This window comes from Zalophus californianus, chromosome 6 (assembly GCF_009762305.2).
Source record: "Zalophus californianus isolate mZalCal1 chromosome 6, mZalCal1.pri.v2, whole genome shotgun sequence".
NCBI lineage: Eukaryota > Metazoa > Chordata > Mammalia > Carnivora > Otariidae > Zalophus > Zalophus californianus.
This window is the reverse complement of record NC_045600.1, coordinates 89,636,171-89,654,515: the sequence shown is the minus strand read 5'-3', so window position 1 is coordinate 89,654,515 and position 18,345 is coordinate 89,636,171. Positions and strand designations below refer to the sequence as shown.

The window sequence follows — 18,345 nt, the reverse complement described above, 5'->3', positions numbered from 1 at the left end:
CATACATTAGGGTTTGACTACCAAGTGAAAACAGCTTAACCCCAAGTCCACACTAACACAGCTGAATATAGTAAACTGTGGAGGAAACAGTCCTATACACATGCCCATTCATTCCTTTTTACTCTTGGCTCTGTTTGGCCACGTGCTCTTTTTTTTTTTTAAAGATTTCATTTATTTATTTATTTGAAAGAGCGAGAATGAGAGAGAGAGAGAGAGAGAGAGAGCGCGCGCACATGAGAGGGGGGAGGGTCAGAGGGAGAAGCAGACTCCCCGCTGAGCGCGGGACTCGATCCTGGCACTCCAGGATCATGACCTGAGCCAAAAGCAGTTGCTTAACCAACTGAGCCACCCAGGCGCCCCATGTGCTCTGTATTGAAAAGGCATACTTATTTGTTCTTCCTGATCTTTGTGCATTTGTCCCTATTTTCATAATTCAACCTCCCTTTACACTTTTTCTATCATTCTTTTCTAACTAAAAATTTTCTTGTGAGGTTCTAGATATAATGCAATGTATATTTTTAACTTGTATTTTTAACTGCGCTAGATTTTCATTTTTTATAAATGTTTTTGTGGTGTTCTTGTTGTGAAGATGAATGGGTTTTACATTTTTTCCCCAACATGACTTTTTTCTCCTAAATATTTTCAGTTATTTTTTTTAATTGAGTAGGCTTTACTTTTTATTTTTATTTTTTGGGGGGGCAGAGAGAGAGAGAGAATCTTAAGCAGGCTCCACACCCAGTATAGGGCTCCATCTCATGACCCTGAGATCATGATCTGAGCCAAAATCAAGAGTCTGATGCTTAACCGACTGAGCCCCCCAGACACCCCAAGTGCACTTTATTTTTTAGAGCAGTTTTAGTATTACAGAAAAATGGATCAGGATGTACAGAAAGGTCCCATATACCTCCTCTCCCCTTGCCCCACAGTTTCATCTATTATTAACATATTGCATTAGTATGGTGCATTTGTTACAACTGGTAAACCAATATCAATACATTATTATTAACTAAAGTCCATAGTTTAGAGTTCATCTTTGTGTTGTTCAGTTCTATGGGTTTTGACAAATGCTTAATGTCATCCATCCACCATTATAGTATTATAATAGTTTTACTTCTTTAAATATCTGGTGCTCCACTTACTTATTCCCTCCCCTCCCTTTCCACCCACCTGCAACATGAACCTCTAGAAACCAATCTTTTTACTGTTTCTATAGCTTTGTCTTTTCTAGAATTGTATGTATGAAGTCATATAGACTGTTACTTTTTCAGACTAGCTTTTTCCACTTAACAATATGCATTTAAGGTTCCCCGTGACTTTTCATGACTTGATAGCTCATTTCTTTTTTATTTATTTATTTATTTATTTATTTGAGAGCGAGAGAGAGAGAGAGAGAGAGAGCAAGAAAGAGCACAAGACAGAAGAGAAGCAGAAGGAGAGGGAGAAGCAGACCTCCCGCTGAGCAAGGAGCTTAATGTCAGACTCGGTCCCCAGACCCTTGGATCATGACCTGAGCCCAAGACAGACACTTAACCAACTGAACCACCCAGGTGCCCTCATTTTTTTTTATTGCCTAACAACATTTCACTGCATGTTTACCCATTCACTTAATTGAAAAACATCTTGGTTGCTTCCAATTTTTGAAAATTATGAATAAAAATGCTATAAACATTCATGTACTGGTTTTTGTGTGAACATAAATTTCCAACTCATTTTGGTAAATACCTAAGAGTTTGATTGCTGGGTTGAATAGTAAGATTATATTTAGCTTTGTAAGAAACCACCACACTGCCCTTCAAAGTGACTATATCATTTTACATTCCTACCAGCAATGAATGAGAGTTCCTGTTGCTTCATGTTTTTTATCAGCATTTGGTATTGTCAATGTTTGGATTCTAGCCATTTTAATGGCTATATCATGGTATCTCATTGTTTTAATTTTCAATTCTCTAATGATATAAGACATGGAACATCTAATGCTTATTTTCCATCTTTGTATCTTCTTTGGTGAGGTGTCTGTTCAGAGGTGTTTTCACTTTTTCATTGGGTTGTTTGCTTCCTTATCATTGAGTTTTATATATTTTGGATATATGTCCTTTATCAGATACGTGTTTTGCAAAGATTTTAGCCCAGTTTGTCTTTTTACTTTTTTGAGTGGCTAGTTATTTTCAGGGGATAATTTTGTAGAACAAGGTTTGTTTTTTCCCCCCAGAAATGTGTGCATTGTTAAAGAAACACTTGCATACTTGATATCAGATTTCTACAACTAAGCTAGCCAAATAAAACTCACACTTCTCATATTCTAAGTAAAACTAAACTGCATGAGTGTTTAGTCACTTTAGGCAACTATAGAAGATAACTAGAAAGGCCTACATATGGGCCTTATCTTTCAATACTACCTAAAAAATCAGTAAAATAAGTTGAAGTTAGTGACTAGTGCATAAAAGAATACTTGAAAGTATGAAAATTTTAAGGAGAAAGCATAAACCTAGTGTTTTGAGGACTGATTAATTTTAGTAATTTTTACATAATCTTTTTCTATATAGTAGCTCTTATTTGACTGTTCTTAGATGATGCTCAAGCAGTAAACAGTTGGGAAGAATAAGGTCTGATTTTTCAGAAATATTTTTGACACTGGTTTCCAGAAATATTAGGAGTCTAGAAGTGGAAATCTAGGTTGATTACTTATGTAAACCTACCTTTCCTCGATGACTTTAGGACTATCAGAACAAAAACTACCATGCAGTTTCCTTAATAATCTGAAGGGTAACTCAAGGCACTCACAATTGAAATTTGTTGATGAGGTCAAAAGAATAACATCGGTATAACTATTTTTACATATTTAACCTTATTTAGAGGCACAGACATTCCTAAATTTAACAGATATAGTGAATGAATAGATGAATAAAAAAATGGATATAGTAATTCCCTCTTTTGTTTTGGGGAACCTCAGAATGTATGCTAAATGGCTTAGACACTGTGCCAAATATTATCAGTTGATACCCAGCACCATCTTTACCCTTCTCCCTGTATGAGATATTTCTCAGATTCTGTGGCCAGCAGTATTCCAACCTAAATTCTACCAATGAGAGGCCCTGGTGTAAAGTTTAAGAGGAGGAAAAGAAAAAAAAAATCACTAATCTCACTAAACTTATAGTTACCAGCGAGTGGCAGATGAGGTGTTATACCAGCAGTTTTGGGGTGTTAGGAAGCTCTGAGACTTACTTTGCTGCTACAGGCACAAAGATCATTGGTGATAGATTCTCCATGATTCCTGCTCTTTCTGATTTTTCAAACCCTAGCAATAGCTCCTAGACCTTTTTCCCCCCAACCCTAATTATAGTGTAAACATCTAAGTCTTTGTGCATTAAATCTTACATGAAATATCTACCGTGTCTGGTTGGATATTGGCTAATATTTTAGCATGTTTAGTTTGTGAATGGAAATGTAATGACATGAAATCACTCTAGCTTACCATTCTGTAATACACTATGAAAAAATGTACCACATTTGTATACTACTGAAAAACCATTACTTCCAACAAACTAGGCTCATAAGCAGCCATCAGGAATGATGTGTCCCTTGTTAAAAACGGTTGCAAAAGGGTAGAATTTTTGAATTATGTTCAGTTTCATGAAACTGAGGTAACAGAAATCCAATGACAATGCCTAAGGCAAAGGAAGTTATTTTTCTCCCCAAATAAGAAGTTTGGGTGTAGGCAGTCTGGGAGTTTTACAATGGCTCTGTAAGGTCGTAAGTGTTTCAGTCTCCTATTTTTCTGATCTGTCATCCTTAGCTGTGGCTTTTATCCTCATTCCTATTCTCTCATGGTTTCCAAAGGGATACTCCACCCTCTAGCCTCACAGGAAAGAAAGAAGGGGAAGAACTTGTTAAGAAAGACCCCCTGGAATCCCTAGTGTATTTCTCCTTACAGCTTCTTAGAGTTGTGTTCCAAGGCCACTCCCAGTATTTTAGCTGGGCACATTGCTACTCTAAACAAAAGTGTGGTTCTGTCAGTAAGGAAAAAAGGGAGAATGAATACCAGATAGGAAATTTGTAGTGTTCTAAACCTTAAAGCAAAGGAGCAAACAAAAACCAATGTAAATGATGTCTTCAGAAAAAAACCATTTTAAAAGTAGTGTTGTGTGACCACAGTGTAGAAGAAACTATTGAAGCAACTCAGTCATTTCAATAAAAATACTGATCATCAGGATTAAGTTCAGCTGTATATAAGAGAAAGACTCCAAATAGTAACAATTTAATCAGGATAGAAATTTATTTCCTCCTCTCGAAAAAACCTTTGGGTGGGAATGTGAGGGTTGTTACTGTGGCTGTCTAATGATGGGCTTATTAATCTATTAGTCTATTTTCCTGTTCCATCATCCTCAGTACTTAGTTTCCAATCACAAGGTTACTTCATGGTCAAACATAGTTGCTATTGCTACAGACATCATTTCTTCATTTCAAGTCAGGCCACAGAAGAAGGCAAGGGAGCACAAAAGGGCCATTCTTCCAGTTAAGTCAGTTCTTTCTAAGGAACCTCCTATTTGGTCTTCACAACATTTCTCCTTATATTTTCCTGGTCAGAGCATAGTCACTGGTCATGCAGAGTTGCAAGTGAGGCTAGGGGATAGGGGCTTTTATAAATAAATTTAGTTAAATTTCTTCTATCAAACAAGAAGAGGAATATGGATTATGTTAGTTGTTATCTTTATCATCAGGATTTATAGGATTATCTTCAAATATGCAGGACAGCATGAGGATTGAATCTTATTATTCATCACTGTAAGAAATCTATTTTCTCTTCCAAATGCTGTAGTTGAAAATTGAGAATAATAGTTTTAAAAAAGGTAATTATTTAAATGAAAAACAATATTTGTTATAATCATTTTCATTAATACTCTTTAGGACTAAACCTAGAATAATGAAAAATACTACCATACAATACCCATTGCCTTGAACAGAGGAAGCCCAGTTCATGGGATTATTAAAGAATAGGGAGCAACTATGCCTATAGGCAGGAAAGCAGGGCAGAGACCTTGGAAATTGGCTCTTCTGATCCACCTTTTAGTGGAGTTACTGGGGTGAGATTGAGGAAAAAGCAGGGTGATTTAAGAAATTAGAAAGTGGACAAAAATTGAGACAAAGTAAATGTCTAGGAATTTTAGGAGTCTTTAGTCTTCAGAGAAAAAAATGTCCAAATATTGCTTACAAAAATCAAAATTAAATCTGTTATTGGGTGATGACCCTGGCATAGTAAAGTTGAAAAATGAAACAGTTATCTAAGGAATTCAAGCAAAACCCTTTGCATTATCTGAATTATTTGAATAATTGAGGTGAAAGTGGGATTTCTGCCTGGATTATTCAGATAATTGCCTTAATTCCAAGATTCATTTTGTTGGTAGAGACCTTTCCTTAGGATGTATTTTTAGAATGCTAAATGTGAAAAATTAGACTTCTAAATTAAGCAGAGCAATAGAATGAGGGAGGGTGAGAGGAGAGAGAGAGAAACAATGAGAGAGAGGGGAGGGGAGAGAGAGAGAGAGAAATATAAGTAGTTCATTGTCAGAATAAATCCATACTTTTACCCCACCCTTTTTCTAATGACAATAACTGACATCCACTTTTTCATCATAGAATGAACTTCCATGATGAAAAAAGGAACTATATATGGATCTCAGATATGACCCATCATATTTCTTAAAGTTATAAATTCCTTTTTGGGTTTCAATTCTTTAAATTGTGGAAAATTAGTGGCCCCAAATCCAGCCATTTAATTTCATAAAGCCAAGCAAATTGACTTAAAAATCATACTATACTTTCTGTTTGACTTCGTATTGTTGGTATTTGCCTTCAATTCTTAAAAAAAATTAAAAGGATAATCATACCTAAGTTGACACTCCATTCTCTTCTTTGGTAACAGAACCCTGGGCAGTGAGCCCAGCTGAGAAATTATTTGCCCACCTTCCCTATAGCTGAGTGTGTCCTATTACTAAGTTTTGACCCATGATGGGAATGTTGTTTGAGACTTCTGGATAGGATCCCTCTTTTCTGGACTGCTTCTGGCCTCCAATGAGGACAAGATGCCTAGATTTCCAGTAGCCATTTTGGGCCATAGGGCAACCCTAAGAATTGGAAGCCACACACAAGGTTGGTGAAAGATTTAGAAGGAACCTGAGCCAATGATGACCATATCTGCTCTATGATGCCTACTTCTGCACCGATTTTACTTAATGAAGTAGTAACTTCTATTTTGTTTAAGACACTATTATTTCTAGGGGCGCCTGGGTGGCTCACTTGGTTAAGCGGCTGCCTTCGGCTCAGGTCATGATCCCAGGGTCCTGGGATAGAGCCCCGCATTGGGCTCCCTGCTCAGCGGGGAGCCTGCTTCTCCCTCTTCCTACTTGTTCTCTCTCTCTATGTCTCTGTCAAATAAATAAATAATATCTTTAAAAAAAAGACACTATTATTTCTAGTTTTTATTACTAGCAGGTGAACACAATTCCTCAATAATACACATATTAAAGTATTTATTGAAAATATTTTGGAATTTTAGGGTTAAATTTCCAGATATGTATAATAGCCTCTTTCAATCCACCCCTCCCTTCACACACACCTCTCCCCCCGCCCCCCCTCCCCCAATTTGTGGGAAAGAAAACTAAGTGGTTATGTGAAGTTGTACCAGTTATACGTTTTGGGCAGTTGTAAATAATAACATTTGCAGTGGGAATTGTGAGAAGATAAAAACTAAAGCATTACTCAAGATTTTTCGGTATGTATAAATAGTCTTAAAAAAAAGCAGCAGAAGGAAAGAAGGAAGGAGAAAGGAAGGACAATACAGAAATAGAATGTAGCAATAGAATGTTAATATCAATTTTTTATTTTTTGCAGATTTAGCTAAGGTAAGTATAATATTGATAGCAAGAGAGGAAGGAAACATTTACAGAGCAATCTGATGGAGTAGTATTAATCATTTTCTCTTTAGAAGCTGTGCCAATTCTCCCCTCTTTTAAAGATCCAGCTCTCCATGAAATGCTCACCGATCCCTCTGCAGTAATTAACCTCTGCCATTCGCTGCATTTATTAGGGCCAGGACTAAGTTATAGTACGGGAAGTATTTGTCTTAGGCACAACATTTTAAGGGGTGGCAAAAAGCTCAGCAATCAAGAAAAATATTTTAATCGAATATTTTAATTAGCACACTACAGCAAGCAGGTCAGTTTCTTGGTAAGTAAAATTTTTTGTAAATAAATTTTTAATTATGCTTCACATTTATCTCTGCTATAGCACTCAAATAGTACTTTTTATAAATGTTCTCTCCCAACAGTGTTATATGCATTTTCATATTCCTCATGTGCCTACTACTCTTTTAAGCATAAAGATCTCTTAAAACATATTAAATTCTATCTATTGAAAGATTTTGCAAGAATATACTGTATCAGGGATAGCAGGATTACGTTTTCATCATTAAATTCAACTAGAGCAAAAGGATAATAGAAGGAGATGAGTGTTTTGAAAGTACTTATAATTCAGTTCTATGGGAAAATCACTTGACTTCTTTTTGACCAAAACCCTGCTCAGCCTGGAGAGATAGGGAATTGTACTACTACTTTATAGTCATATAGCACTTTGCCCTACATGAAGTGCTTTCTTTTAATTTTCACCTTAACCCTGAAAGTAGGTATTACCATCCTTATTTATTACAGAAAGATTGAGAAGTTAAGTGACTTGCCCAAGGAGTTACAGGCAGAAGTGGCAGAGCTGGGGTTCTGACCCAGGTTTTCTGTGTCAAAATCCAATGCCTTTCTGCTATTCCAAATGCTAAGTCTTGGGATTGACCGAGAAGTAACTCATGCGGCAACTACAACAGCATGTGCTGCGTTTATGAAATAAAGTCAGTAGCACCCAACACAGCAGTATGTTAGCAAGTGTATTCCTCAGGACTAAAAGTTTTCTAATTTTTATGTGTGTATGTTTGCTGAAGTAGCTCAACTCTTCTGTTCCAAGGTTTTTTTTGTTGTTGTTGAGGGAAGAAATCTACATAATTAAAATGTCAAAGAACCGGGGGAAAAATGAGGAAATTATGTATTACTTGAGTATTAATTTCTAACTACCACTTTACCACTAATGTGTGTGTGATATTCTGCAAAGCATGTAAACCATATGTGTTTGCTTCTTTATTAAAAGAAGCAGTTGGGAAGGTCTTTAAACTTTTCAGCTGACAAAGGTTATTTAAATGTGAAATATTATTACAGTATTCAGGAGTTAGGAGTTGATTAAGTTTAATGGGTTACTTTTTCATATTTCATATTTAGGGGAAAAATCTATATTTTAAAACTTTAAACTTTAAAATTTGTTTGAAAGCCTATTAACTGCTTCAAATATAATTTTCATCAACATAAAATAAACACAACTCCAAACCAAAATGTCCATTATCAGCCAGTCTAGTAGAAGATTTCTTATTAAAATTATAGAGTCTCCTCATTGGTTGCTGCCCAGAGAATTCAAATACTTCAGTCTTCTTTTTGTAAGCTGATAGCTGAGTTCTAAAGGAAAGCCTCCTTCTTAAGAACAACCAGAATTCAAAGAAATTCAAAGCTATTCATTTTGGTGAATTGCAACCTGTCATCAATAACTATTTATTGAATGTCCACAGGGTGCCTAGGCATTGAAATGGCAAGTGATTTATTTGCATTATTCAAAGGATTTCTAAGAGGAGTCTGAAGATTTGCAGACGTCTTTAAAGATGCAAAGTGGTATGTGCTTCTTTTAATTTAAACTGCCCCTACCAGGAATGAATTGAATAGCCTGGGTTTCAGAGCCCTAGGGATTTCTAGCACTCATAGCCGACTTTTGTAAGCGAAGACACCATTGGGTGCCAAGCGACAGGGGGCTGGTGGTCAGAACATGGCCCCACTGGGGTCTTCTGGACAAGTCAAGCCCTCCCCGGGCTCAAGTAGGGCGGACTGCGGCAATGGCTGCCCTGACCCGCCGCCACCCCATCTCTCCCCTCCTACCCCTCCACTCCCACCCCCCACATCAGGCTCACACCCTCTCCCAGTCTCCCAGCTCCGACCGGTTCTCGCGAGATCCGGGCAACTGAGCGCTCGGGGCCTTTTCAAATCGGGATCCGTTACCGCTTTCCCGGCCGCCGCCATTGTAGCGCTCGGAGCCCCTTAGCGCAGGCGGCGGAGGCGGAGGCAGCGGTAGCGGGATGGCGGACGCCGACAAGCCCGAGGTGCTCGGGGCCGCTGGCGACGACAGTCCGCATCAGCAGCCCGTGGAGCAGCCGGGCGAGCCGCGGCGAGAACCGCACCCGCCGGAGCCGGAGAAGCAGCCGCCGCAGCACAGCAGCAGCTCCAATGGCGTTAAAATGTATTGTCTTTTTCTCCGGGGACCGGGGCGAGGTGGGCGGGGGGAGTCGGCCTGTGGGGGGTCGAAGCTGTCCTGGGCCTCGGTGAGGGATAACCGCCCCCGGGCCGTGGGCGGCGGGAGGAGCAGGTGCAAGCTGGGCCGCTCCCAGGCCTTACCCTCCCGCCCCATGCCGGGGGAGCTGGGCTGTGAGCCCGGTGCCGACGCCCCTCCCCTGTTTCCAGCCCGAGACTGCGGGTCATCCCTTCTTCCCAGACTTCAGCTGGAGAACCTTTGAGCAAAGCCCCGCGGCCGCCTTGGTCTGCAGGAAAATGGTCCCTCTTTTAAAGCCCAGTACTGTAGTTAGTGTTCATCACTAGGGAGTAACTAGGGATGACATCATCGGACATTTCCTCTTAACTACCGAGAACGTATTTAAAAGGAATATTCCCCCTTCTCCCAGCCTCATTCTGAGCTTTATAAGTTCAGTGTTTATTGTTGCTTTCCAAAGTATATATTAATTTCTGAACTGATATATACCGAGAGGAAGTTTAATAATGTGCTGTTCGCCTGAATCCATTGTGTTATTCTTGAATTGGTAAGAGGTTATTCTGAAAGGGAAATGTGCGTGGTGTCTTGCTCCGCCCCACTCCCGCCCCCTCAAATGTTTGTAAGTCATGCAGGTTATTTTTTAAGAACTCATCGTGTGATGGTTTGTTCTTAATTTTGGTAAATTGGTAAAATAAGATTTTTTTAATTGAAGAAAGCCCGCTACTTTTAAGATTGCCCCAGTCATCAGTGCTTATAAAGGATTTAGTTGACTTGAATCCATAATTTCTAGTTATAAGAAAATATGCTCCCCATTGTTCTTGTTATGTAGAGGATATGAATCAGGCTTTCTTTTGCATGTGCCCAGCTCTTTAAACTTGAAGTTGAAAGTATGTTAATAATTTAGCCAAAACATCCTTTTCCTTCTCTCAATTATGCTTCAGAGTAGAAAGCAGTGAACATATGGTCACACTAAAATAGGAAAGAGAAATGTTCTTTTGTATAAAATGTTTAAAGCAGTAGGGTAAGACCTGGACTAGTTTGTGTAGGGGTTGAGTGCAGATAAGGTAGCTCTCCCAGCTCAGTTATGACACTCTTGTTCTCAGTTGGGTTTGAATAGCATAAGTTGCATCTAGGCAGAATAGAGGTGCAAGTATAAGAGATTCAGCCTCAGTGGAATTTGTTCTTAGATGCAAAGTGGTGCACCTCAGTAACCGAGTTGCTGGAAAGTGAGCACTTTCTATCATGCCTGCGAAAATGTTGGCTGTCTGGGATTTGGCGTCATAAATTCGAATAAAAAGCATTGAAATGCTAAACTTAAAATATGTGCCTTTTGTTTATATCTAAAATGGGCTTGTCACCCTTTTCTCCTGAACAAAAAGTACAGCCTTGAATTACAGAGAGAAGCCCTACTATATACTTGGGTATGATTAGTATAATAGTGGCAGTACAGATGAAGCTGGCATCTAAACCTCCCAGAACTAAAAGTCTCTAATCCCTTTTAAAGTCTCATTTTGGTTTACCTGGACAGGAGAGGACAGAGGTAGGAAAAGAATCTCTTTCACTTCTAACTGAAGATGAAGAGAATACAAAGTGAAGAAATTAAGAAATGTTATTAGTAAATACAAATGAAGATTCTTTCGTATTGCTTATAATTCATCTCTTGCCCTTCCTCTTTTCTCAAAAGTTGAGTAAAGATGCAGATTTACTCTCACGGGTTTCTTGTACTGTCAATTCCATAAGAACCATAATATATAGTGGTCCAGCATGGGTCACTCATACTGAATAACTAGGGACATTTACCTGCATCAACCTAACAACCTTTTTTTGACTCTAAGAACCAACAGGAGTAGTTAATAATCCAACACATAACCCTTAAATTGATTACCATACGTGTACTTAACAATCCAACACATAACCCTTGAGTTGATTACCATACATTTTTAAGGATAGGAATTCACAGAGATTGGGGTGCCTGGGTGGCTCAGTCGTTAAGCGTCTGCCTTCGGCTCAGGTCATGATCCCAGTATCCTGGGATCAAGCCCCGCATCAGGCTCCCTGCTCGGCGGGAAGCCTACTTCTCCCTCTCCACTCCCCCTGCTTGTGTTCCCTCTCTCGCTGTCTCTATCTCTGTCAAATAAATAAATATAATCTAAAAAAAAAAAAAAAGTGCTGTGCTCCACCAAAGGAGACAACCAGGCACAAAAAAAAAAAAAAAAATAATAATAATTCATAGAGATTATAAAAATTACCAAATATTGCCTTACTTAGAAGTGAACAGAGTGCCGCTTACAAAGATTGAAATGACTTTTCTGAGGTTAATCCATGGTCATTGAGGATGGAGACCACCATGTCTTATTCATCTTTGTATCCTCAAGGCCTTTACTTTAAAAGGCCCAGTAAATTTGTTTAAGAAATGCAGATGTGAACTTTTGTGATCATGAAACTTAGGCGCAGAGGATTTCGTGGGCATGTTCACGTCTTTTGACAAGAAATTAAAGGTGTTTTCCTAGGCTTAGTCTTTTTGTTTATGCCAAAATGTTTGTATACCAGTTCTCCTTTTCTTAAGTGACTAGGAGGAAAAATAGCAGTATTGTTACAACTCTTTATTAGTTCTGTGTGATTAAGTAACACCGTATATAGAGATTGAGAGTTACATTAGGGTATAAAATATTGTGTAAAATATTAAGCACTGAAGCAAGGTGAAGTGTTTGAAGTAGAGTAGTATTTTTTTTTTTTTATCATATTGGGAGTAAAGAAGGGAACTGTGCTTAATTTTAGATCTCATACTATAGCACTGTTTTTAAAATCATATTAAAACTGTTTCCTTATTTGATGTTGAATATTGATTTTTCAGAAATTTATAATTTGGGTAGGCATAATTCCATCTTAAGAGTAGATAACATTTTTATCACTTAAAATAGTCACAGTCTTTATTTCCAGTACATTAAGAAGGGGGTTTGTTTAAATGAATAGTTTGGGCATTATTACATGGAATTCTGGATATAGTGCCAATATTTGATATTATATAGCATCGTTTCTCTAAGAGTTTTCACATGTATCTTGTCTATCCCATCGTGTATTTATGGCATAAAAAGAGATGAGGAATTGAATAATTATAGCTTAGTTTCTTAATAATTAGACCATACCTCTAGCTACTAAACTGATCTGCCTTCCATAGATAATTTATGCATTGTAGATGAGCAGTGTAGCAGTATCTTTAATATGCCACTAATTGGGGAAAACTTGAAGTAATTCGCTCTCTGATCATTGTTGGAATAAACATTTTAGAGAGGGTATCCTACCCTACATAATATCGCTTTATTATTTATGGAGTTATGAGATGGTTGTAAGCAAACACAACATTCATATAAGAATAGAAGAACATAGCATTTCAGAACCTTGTGTCGTTTTCATAATTAGTTTCATCCAGGAAGAAAATAGGCAGGAGAAGGCGCATTGAGCTAGAGACTATATAGACGTCTGCTTACCTGAACAGAGACTTAGTTACTTTAAAAAGACATTCTTTGAATTCAGTCTACTATGTAAATGAGCTCTTTGGGGGGTTAAAAAGAAGAGTTCCTGTATCTACTGTATTCATGCCTCTGTACCTTTTGGCTGCTTCCTGCCATTTTCAGAAGAGGCACACTATTCAGACAGGTAGGTGCTTGGTGGAGTTGGACAGCTGTGAAGACCGCTTCTAGGCCGTGCCATTTCTGGTGAGAGAAGATGTTTGACAGGAAAGGTGCCCCTGTCGAGGTCTGAAAAGGTGGCAGAGGAAGTTTGGCCCTTAATGTCTCTTCCTTGATTTTAGCAGTTTTTCTGGCAGACAGCAGCACCATCTGTGCTCAGATTAGGATGGGTTCTTAATTGACTGTTCATGCATTCAAAAATTAATATTTATTGAGTGACATGGTATGTGCATCACAATGCTAGATGCTGCTCATAGCAAAGCAGATCGTTTTTGTTCTTACAGAATTTTACATAGTATGTTTATGGCTGTGTTGTAACCTGTTCAGAAAAGTAGTGCCTAGAAAGTTCAGTATATCATGGAACAGATGACCACAATAAGTGTGTGTGGAGCACTACAGTGTATAGATTCCCACAGTTGCTTGGCTTAGAAGATAAATTAGAGCGTGGATTATGAAGCCTGTTTTGTTGTTAGAATACGCCAGAAGCTTTAAAAGATTTGGATTTCTGAATGTCATTCCCAGAGATTTTTATTTGTATATGTTTATGGAAAATTTATTTATTTATTTATTTATATTTTTAGAGAGCGGGAGAGAGAGAGAGAGCCTGGGGGGAGGGGCAGCGCATATGGGGAGGGGCAGAGGGAGAGGGAAAGAAGGATTCCTAAGGGCCCCACACCCAATGCGGAGCCAGATGCAGGGCTCTGAGATCATGACCTGAGCGGAAATCAAGAGTCGGAGGCTTAACCAGCTGAGCCACCCGGGCACCGCTTGGAAAATTACTTTAAATTGAAGTTTTAATTAAATAGTTTTAGATTCACTAGAGTAATTAGTGATTTAAAAGAAACCTATTGTTATTTCTTCTGTAAAAAAAGATTACTTTTGAAAAGTAAATTACATTTTTACAATATATACCCAGATTTTTATCTATAAGATTTACTTTAAGCATATATTTACATGTTATGGATGGTTGGTGGGTAGCATCATATAGTTGCATTATGATTGCAGTCTTATAAATTAAATTTTTTTCCAGTTAGGGTCTTTTAAAAAGTAGATTTATAAAATTCTGATTTGTGTTGCCTTTATGTACTGCTTCCCATCTCCACTCCCACTCCATCCCACCTTCTAGGTAATAACTACCAGTAAAAATTGTATGATTCTATGAAGTACCCTAACCTAGTTTATAAGTTAATACACAGAAAATATTGAGTATGAAAATATTAGTATACCTTACCAATTAATTGCATCGATCAAAATTGGGAATAGAAAAAATTTACAAGTCAGGGGAATGTATGCATATATAGATAATATAACTATGTATTTTAATTATGTTTTTAAGCAAGGAGGAGAAAAGTTATGTGAAGAAACTATTAACCTTAAAGAGATGGAACTTTTTTCAGGGTATCCTTTTGCAAATTAATTCTTTATAGAGTTCTGATTGAAGCTTAGGAAGTTAACGCTTCTTTAAAGAAGGCAGTTATATCTATTATAGGAATAAAATCACCCCTTTTCCCCTCTTGCTAGGTTCTAATAATATTTATTAAGTAGTATGATGGGAGAAGCTGGGAGACTGGATGCTGCAGCTATTTAATATGGAAAAAAAGGAGGATTGTTAAATGAGAAGTTTGGTAAAATGCCCAAATCCTTGCTTTGAAATAGTACTGGGTAATTTCAAAGCAAGCAAGCTGACTCTCCAGCTGCTTTGCTAAGGTGTAACTTAATGGAGAGTTTTGTGAAGTGATAAATATAAAATATTTATGTAATGTAGGCTTCTATTATTAGAAACATGACTGAGGTTTTCTTCTTGTTTTTAATTCATAGGGAGAATGATGAATCAGTCAAAGAAGATAAATCTGAATTAAAAGAAAAATCTTCAGGAAATAAGAAGGCCAATAGATTTCATCCTTACTCAAAAGACAAGAATTCAGGCACTGGAGAAAAGAAGGGTCCAAATCGAAACAGAGTTTTCATTAGCAACATCCCATATGACATGAAATGGCAAGCTATTAAAGATCTAATGAGAGAAAAAGGTAACCATCCCTGATAAACCCACTGTTGGATAATCTTCATATAGAAGGGGGAGGGACCTAAGTAAAAGTTTTTTATTCCCTTGAGCCACACAGACTCAAAAAATTGATTTTTGTTTATTTCTTGACATGAATTAATCTTTTCCTTCTCTTTCACTTGACACAATTTCATTACAAAGTCATATGGATAAATGAAGTTTTTTTTTCCCATTTTAGTGGTATAGTAGTGAGCCAGCATATGCATGCCACCAAGAACTTTGTTAAAGTGATTGCTTTGTCTAGTTGAAGTTTTTATAGATTTTTAAAGGACTATTGCATTAGTTAAGCAATACATTTAGCGTGTTAAAGTATGAATAATAAGGTCTGATTATTTTTTTCCAAAAGCTGTTTTGTTATTATCTTGGTGGAGTCTGGAATCTGGCTGTGGAGTTCATTTTGTTTGCATTGTCATGAATGCCATGATGCTGTCTCTGCAGTTCTATATTAAAATTGCGTTACTGCTGTTGCAGTTTTGTTTTTAGAATAACCTGAAAACCTTCATTTTATATACATGGTTGGTTTTGGGGAAAAATAATTTTAATATTTGATCTTGTAAAAGTTAGTTTTGTTATCTCTTGAAAAATTGAGTTTCAACCGTCCTGCAAACTATGTACTTGGCTTTGAGGCTGATCTCTTCTAATAAATAAAAAAAAAATTTGCATTGGTGTATCTGTTGTAAGGTGACAACTATTTGATTGGTTTTATTCATTGACTTTATTTAGAAAGTGTGTGGCTTGCTGTGAAGCATGACTTGTAAATTTAGTTTACTGATGGCAAATATGATTGAAGACATTCAGGTAGAAAGTCACCTTAAAACAGCTGTTGTGTGTAGGCGACCAAAGTTATTTGAAAAGTGTTAATGTTGATGTTTTTAATATGATAGGCTAAGGGACCATTTGTATGTATATGTGCATTTGTTCACCAACTATATCATGCTGGCCAAAATATGATCTGTAGTATGAATTAGGTTAATATGGTTGTTAGCTTTTTTTAGAGAACGTGGATGATGTACATTTCAGAAAATTAGTTAAATTTACATAGCCATTGATAGGAGGTATGTTGGTCTGGTTTTGATTGTTGGTGAATAATAGGTGCTTTTCTGTAGAGTTGTGCACAGGTGTGCAGTAAAGCAAGATATTGGTGTTTAAATGTATTGTTTCTTGGTATCTTCCTTTTGTATGTCTTATGTAGTTGGTGAGGTTACATACGTGGAGCTCTTTAAGGATGCGGAAGGAAAATCAAGGGTAAGTGCTGTGGGCAATATCTGCTTGAGGTTTAAAAGTTCCTCAGCAGTTTACTTTTTTGTATAATATTTGTACCAGTTTTTGGAAACTTAAGTTTCATTTTGTTTTACTTTATAATGCAAGATTTGAGGCTTTATACTAGCAAGTCTGACACTTATCCAAACCAAACTAGCTGCCTGGAAGGGATGGGTTTCATAAAGGGCATTCACTTTTCTAATGCTCTAGGGTAATGCTTCTTCTTAGCCAATAGATTTTAATACGGGATTTTTTTTTGTTGTGTTTTGATGTCTTCAAGGATATTTTAAAAGTTACTGAATTGATAATATTCCCTTAAGAGTTCTGTGAGAAGCCCATAGCTTAAAGGTGTTAATTCAGAATGTATGTTTGAAACTTATATTGAAGAACTTAATTTGGTAGCCTGCAAGACTACATAAGAGGCAGGGCTCTGACCAATTGGTATGAATGACATTGATGATTAAATTGACATAGAAGGAATTGGTTGATAAGTAGATTTTGATTTTTAGCAACAAGAAAGCAATACACTGAAGAATACAATGGAAAGCTTTTAAAAGTGTTAAATTATATTGCAAAAACCAGTTGGGTGCATGAGGAAAGCTTTGTCATCACATTCAAATGGCACTTCAAACAGTAATAATGACAATTATTTTAAAATGATTTTATGAATTTCTTTAGCATAGGTGATTTTTTTTACATACTTAAACTGGATGCTGTTAAATTGTGTGCAGCCAGTTTTCTCTAATAGAGAACTTAGTTAAAAATGAGGTTATTTCCTATTTTGATTTTAATAAAATTGAAAGATAAACGTAAAACTTGTGCATCATACATCTTTTGGAAATATTCGTAATAATATAAGAATAGGTATGTCGAAACCTTCAATTATTTCCTTGAGTTGCTTTTGATTGAATTTGTGCAATGACGCTACTCAGTTTTAATTTAAAGAAGAGTCCTCTAAGAGTAAATATTAGAGGAGTAAATATTTGCTCCAAGATTGTTAAATGCTAGATTTTACTGTCTTAAATAGATAGATTTAAACATTGACAGAAAATTTGTGGTCATTTGCCTATTATGTTCTGGAAGTGTAAAAGACAAAATGTAATTGTATTATTGATTGCTTTTAATGACTTTAATATCACAGTCGGCCATTAACTTCATCTACTGATCTAAAACTTTTTTTCTTTTGCATATATTGACAAATCTACCTGGATATAGGGTTGTGGGTAAGAATTTTTTTTTAAAGTATCTTAAGTCAAATTTAAACTTCTGACTGGGAAAAAGAAAACTTAGTAAATAAACATTTCCTATAAATTTTTTCCCCATTAAGTGTGGTTGAATTCAAAGATGAAGAGTTTGTAAAGAAAGCACTAGAAACTATGAACAAATATGATCTTAGTGGAAGACCCCTGAATATTAAAGAGGTAAGAGTTCTTATATTTGGAATAATTTAAACTTTTGAATATAAGGACATGTTTTCTTTGATTTTCTTCTTTGGGGGTGTATTTCTCTGACTACAGCTTTTTTTTTTTTAACATAGATGCTTATCAAAGCTTTATATAATTGATCATAGTTTTGCTTGTACATGGTTTCCTATTTGCCTTTAAGCAGTTTTATATATTTGATTTGTTGTAAGTTATTATAAGCAGAGGTACATGATTAAAAAAATTTCAGATATTTGAAGATGGCAAACTTTAAGTGCTGACTTCATTTGGTATAGACATTTTCAATTTTTAGATTGTGTTGCTTAATTTGAGAAATATAATAGATATTCTTGTAGTTGATAATAAAAGGTTGCTTAATAATGCAAATACCTTACGGCTTTGAATAAGATTGATACTCACTTTTAATTAAAATCACCTTGAAACTGTGCCAGATTAAAATTTAAGAAAACTTATGAATCAGTTAGTGAAATTTGTAATTGGAACTTGAAAACCT

General features: G+C 36.6%; 1 protein-coding gene across 8 annotated transcripts in view; it reads left to right on the top strand.

The window, feature by feature from the left end:
- The window catches only part of MYEF2 (myelin expression factor 2), a 44,707-nt gene that overhangs the window by 5,789 nt on the left and 20,573 nt on the right, over positions 1-18,345 (top strand). For 7 of the 8 annotated variants that reach the window (XM_027569753.2, XM_027569752.2, XM_027569751.2 and 4 more), the window contains exons 1-5: positions 9,097-9,372; positions 14,907-15,115; positions 16,343-16,395; positions 17,626-17,633; positions 17,738-17,831. In XM_027569753.2, coding sequence (XP_027425554.1) covers positions 9,212-9,372; positions 14,907-15,115; positions 16,343-16,395; positions 17,626-17,633; positions 17,738-17,831 — 525 coding nt within the window. In that variant the 5' untranslated portion in view covers positions 9,097-9,211. Of the gene's footprint in view, positions 1-8,653; positions 8,754-9,096; positions 9,373-14,906; positions 15,116-16,342; positions 16,396-17,625; positions 17,634-17,737; positions 17,832-18,345 lie in introns of those variants that run through there. The other variant, XM_027569755.2, reaches the window with a different exon arrangement.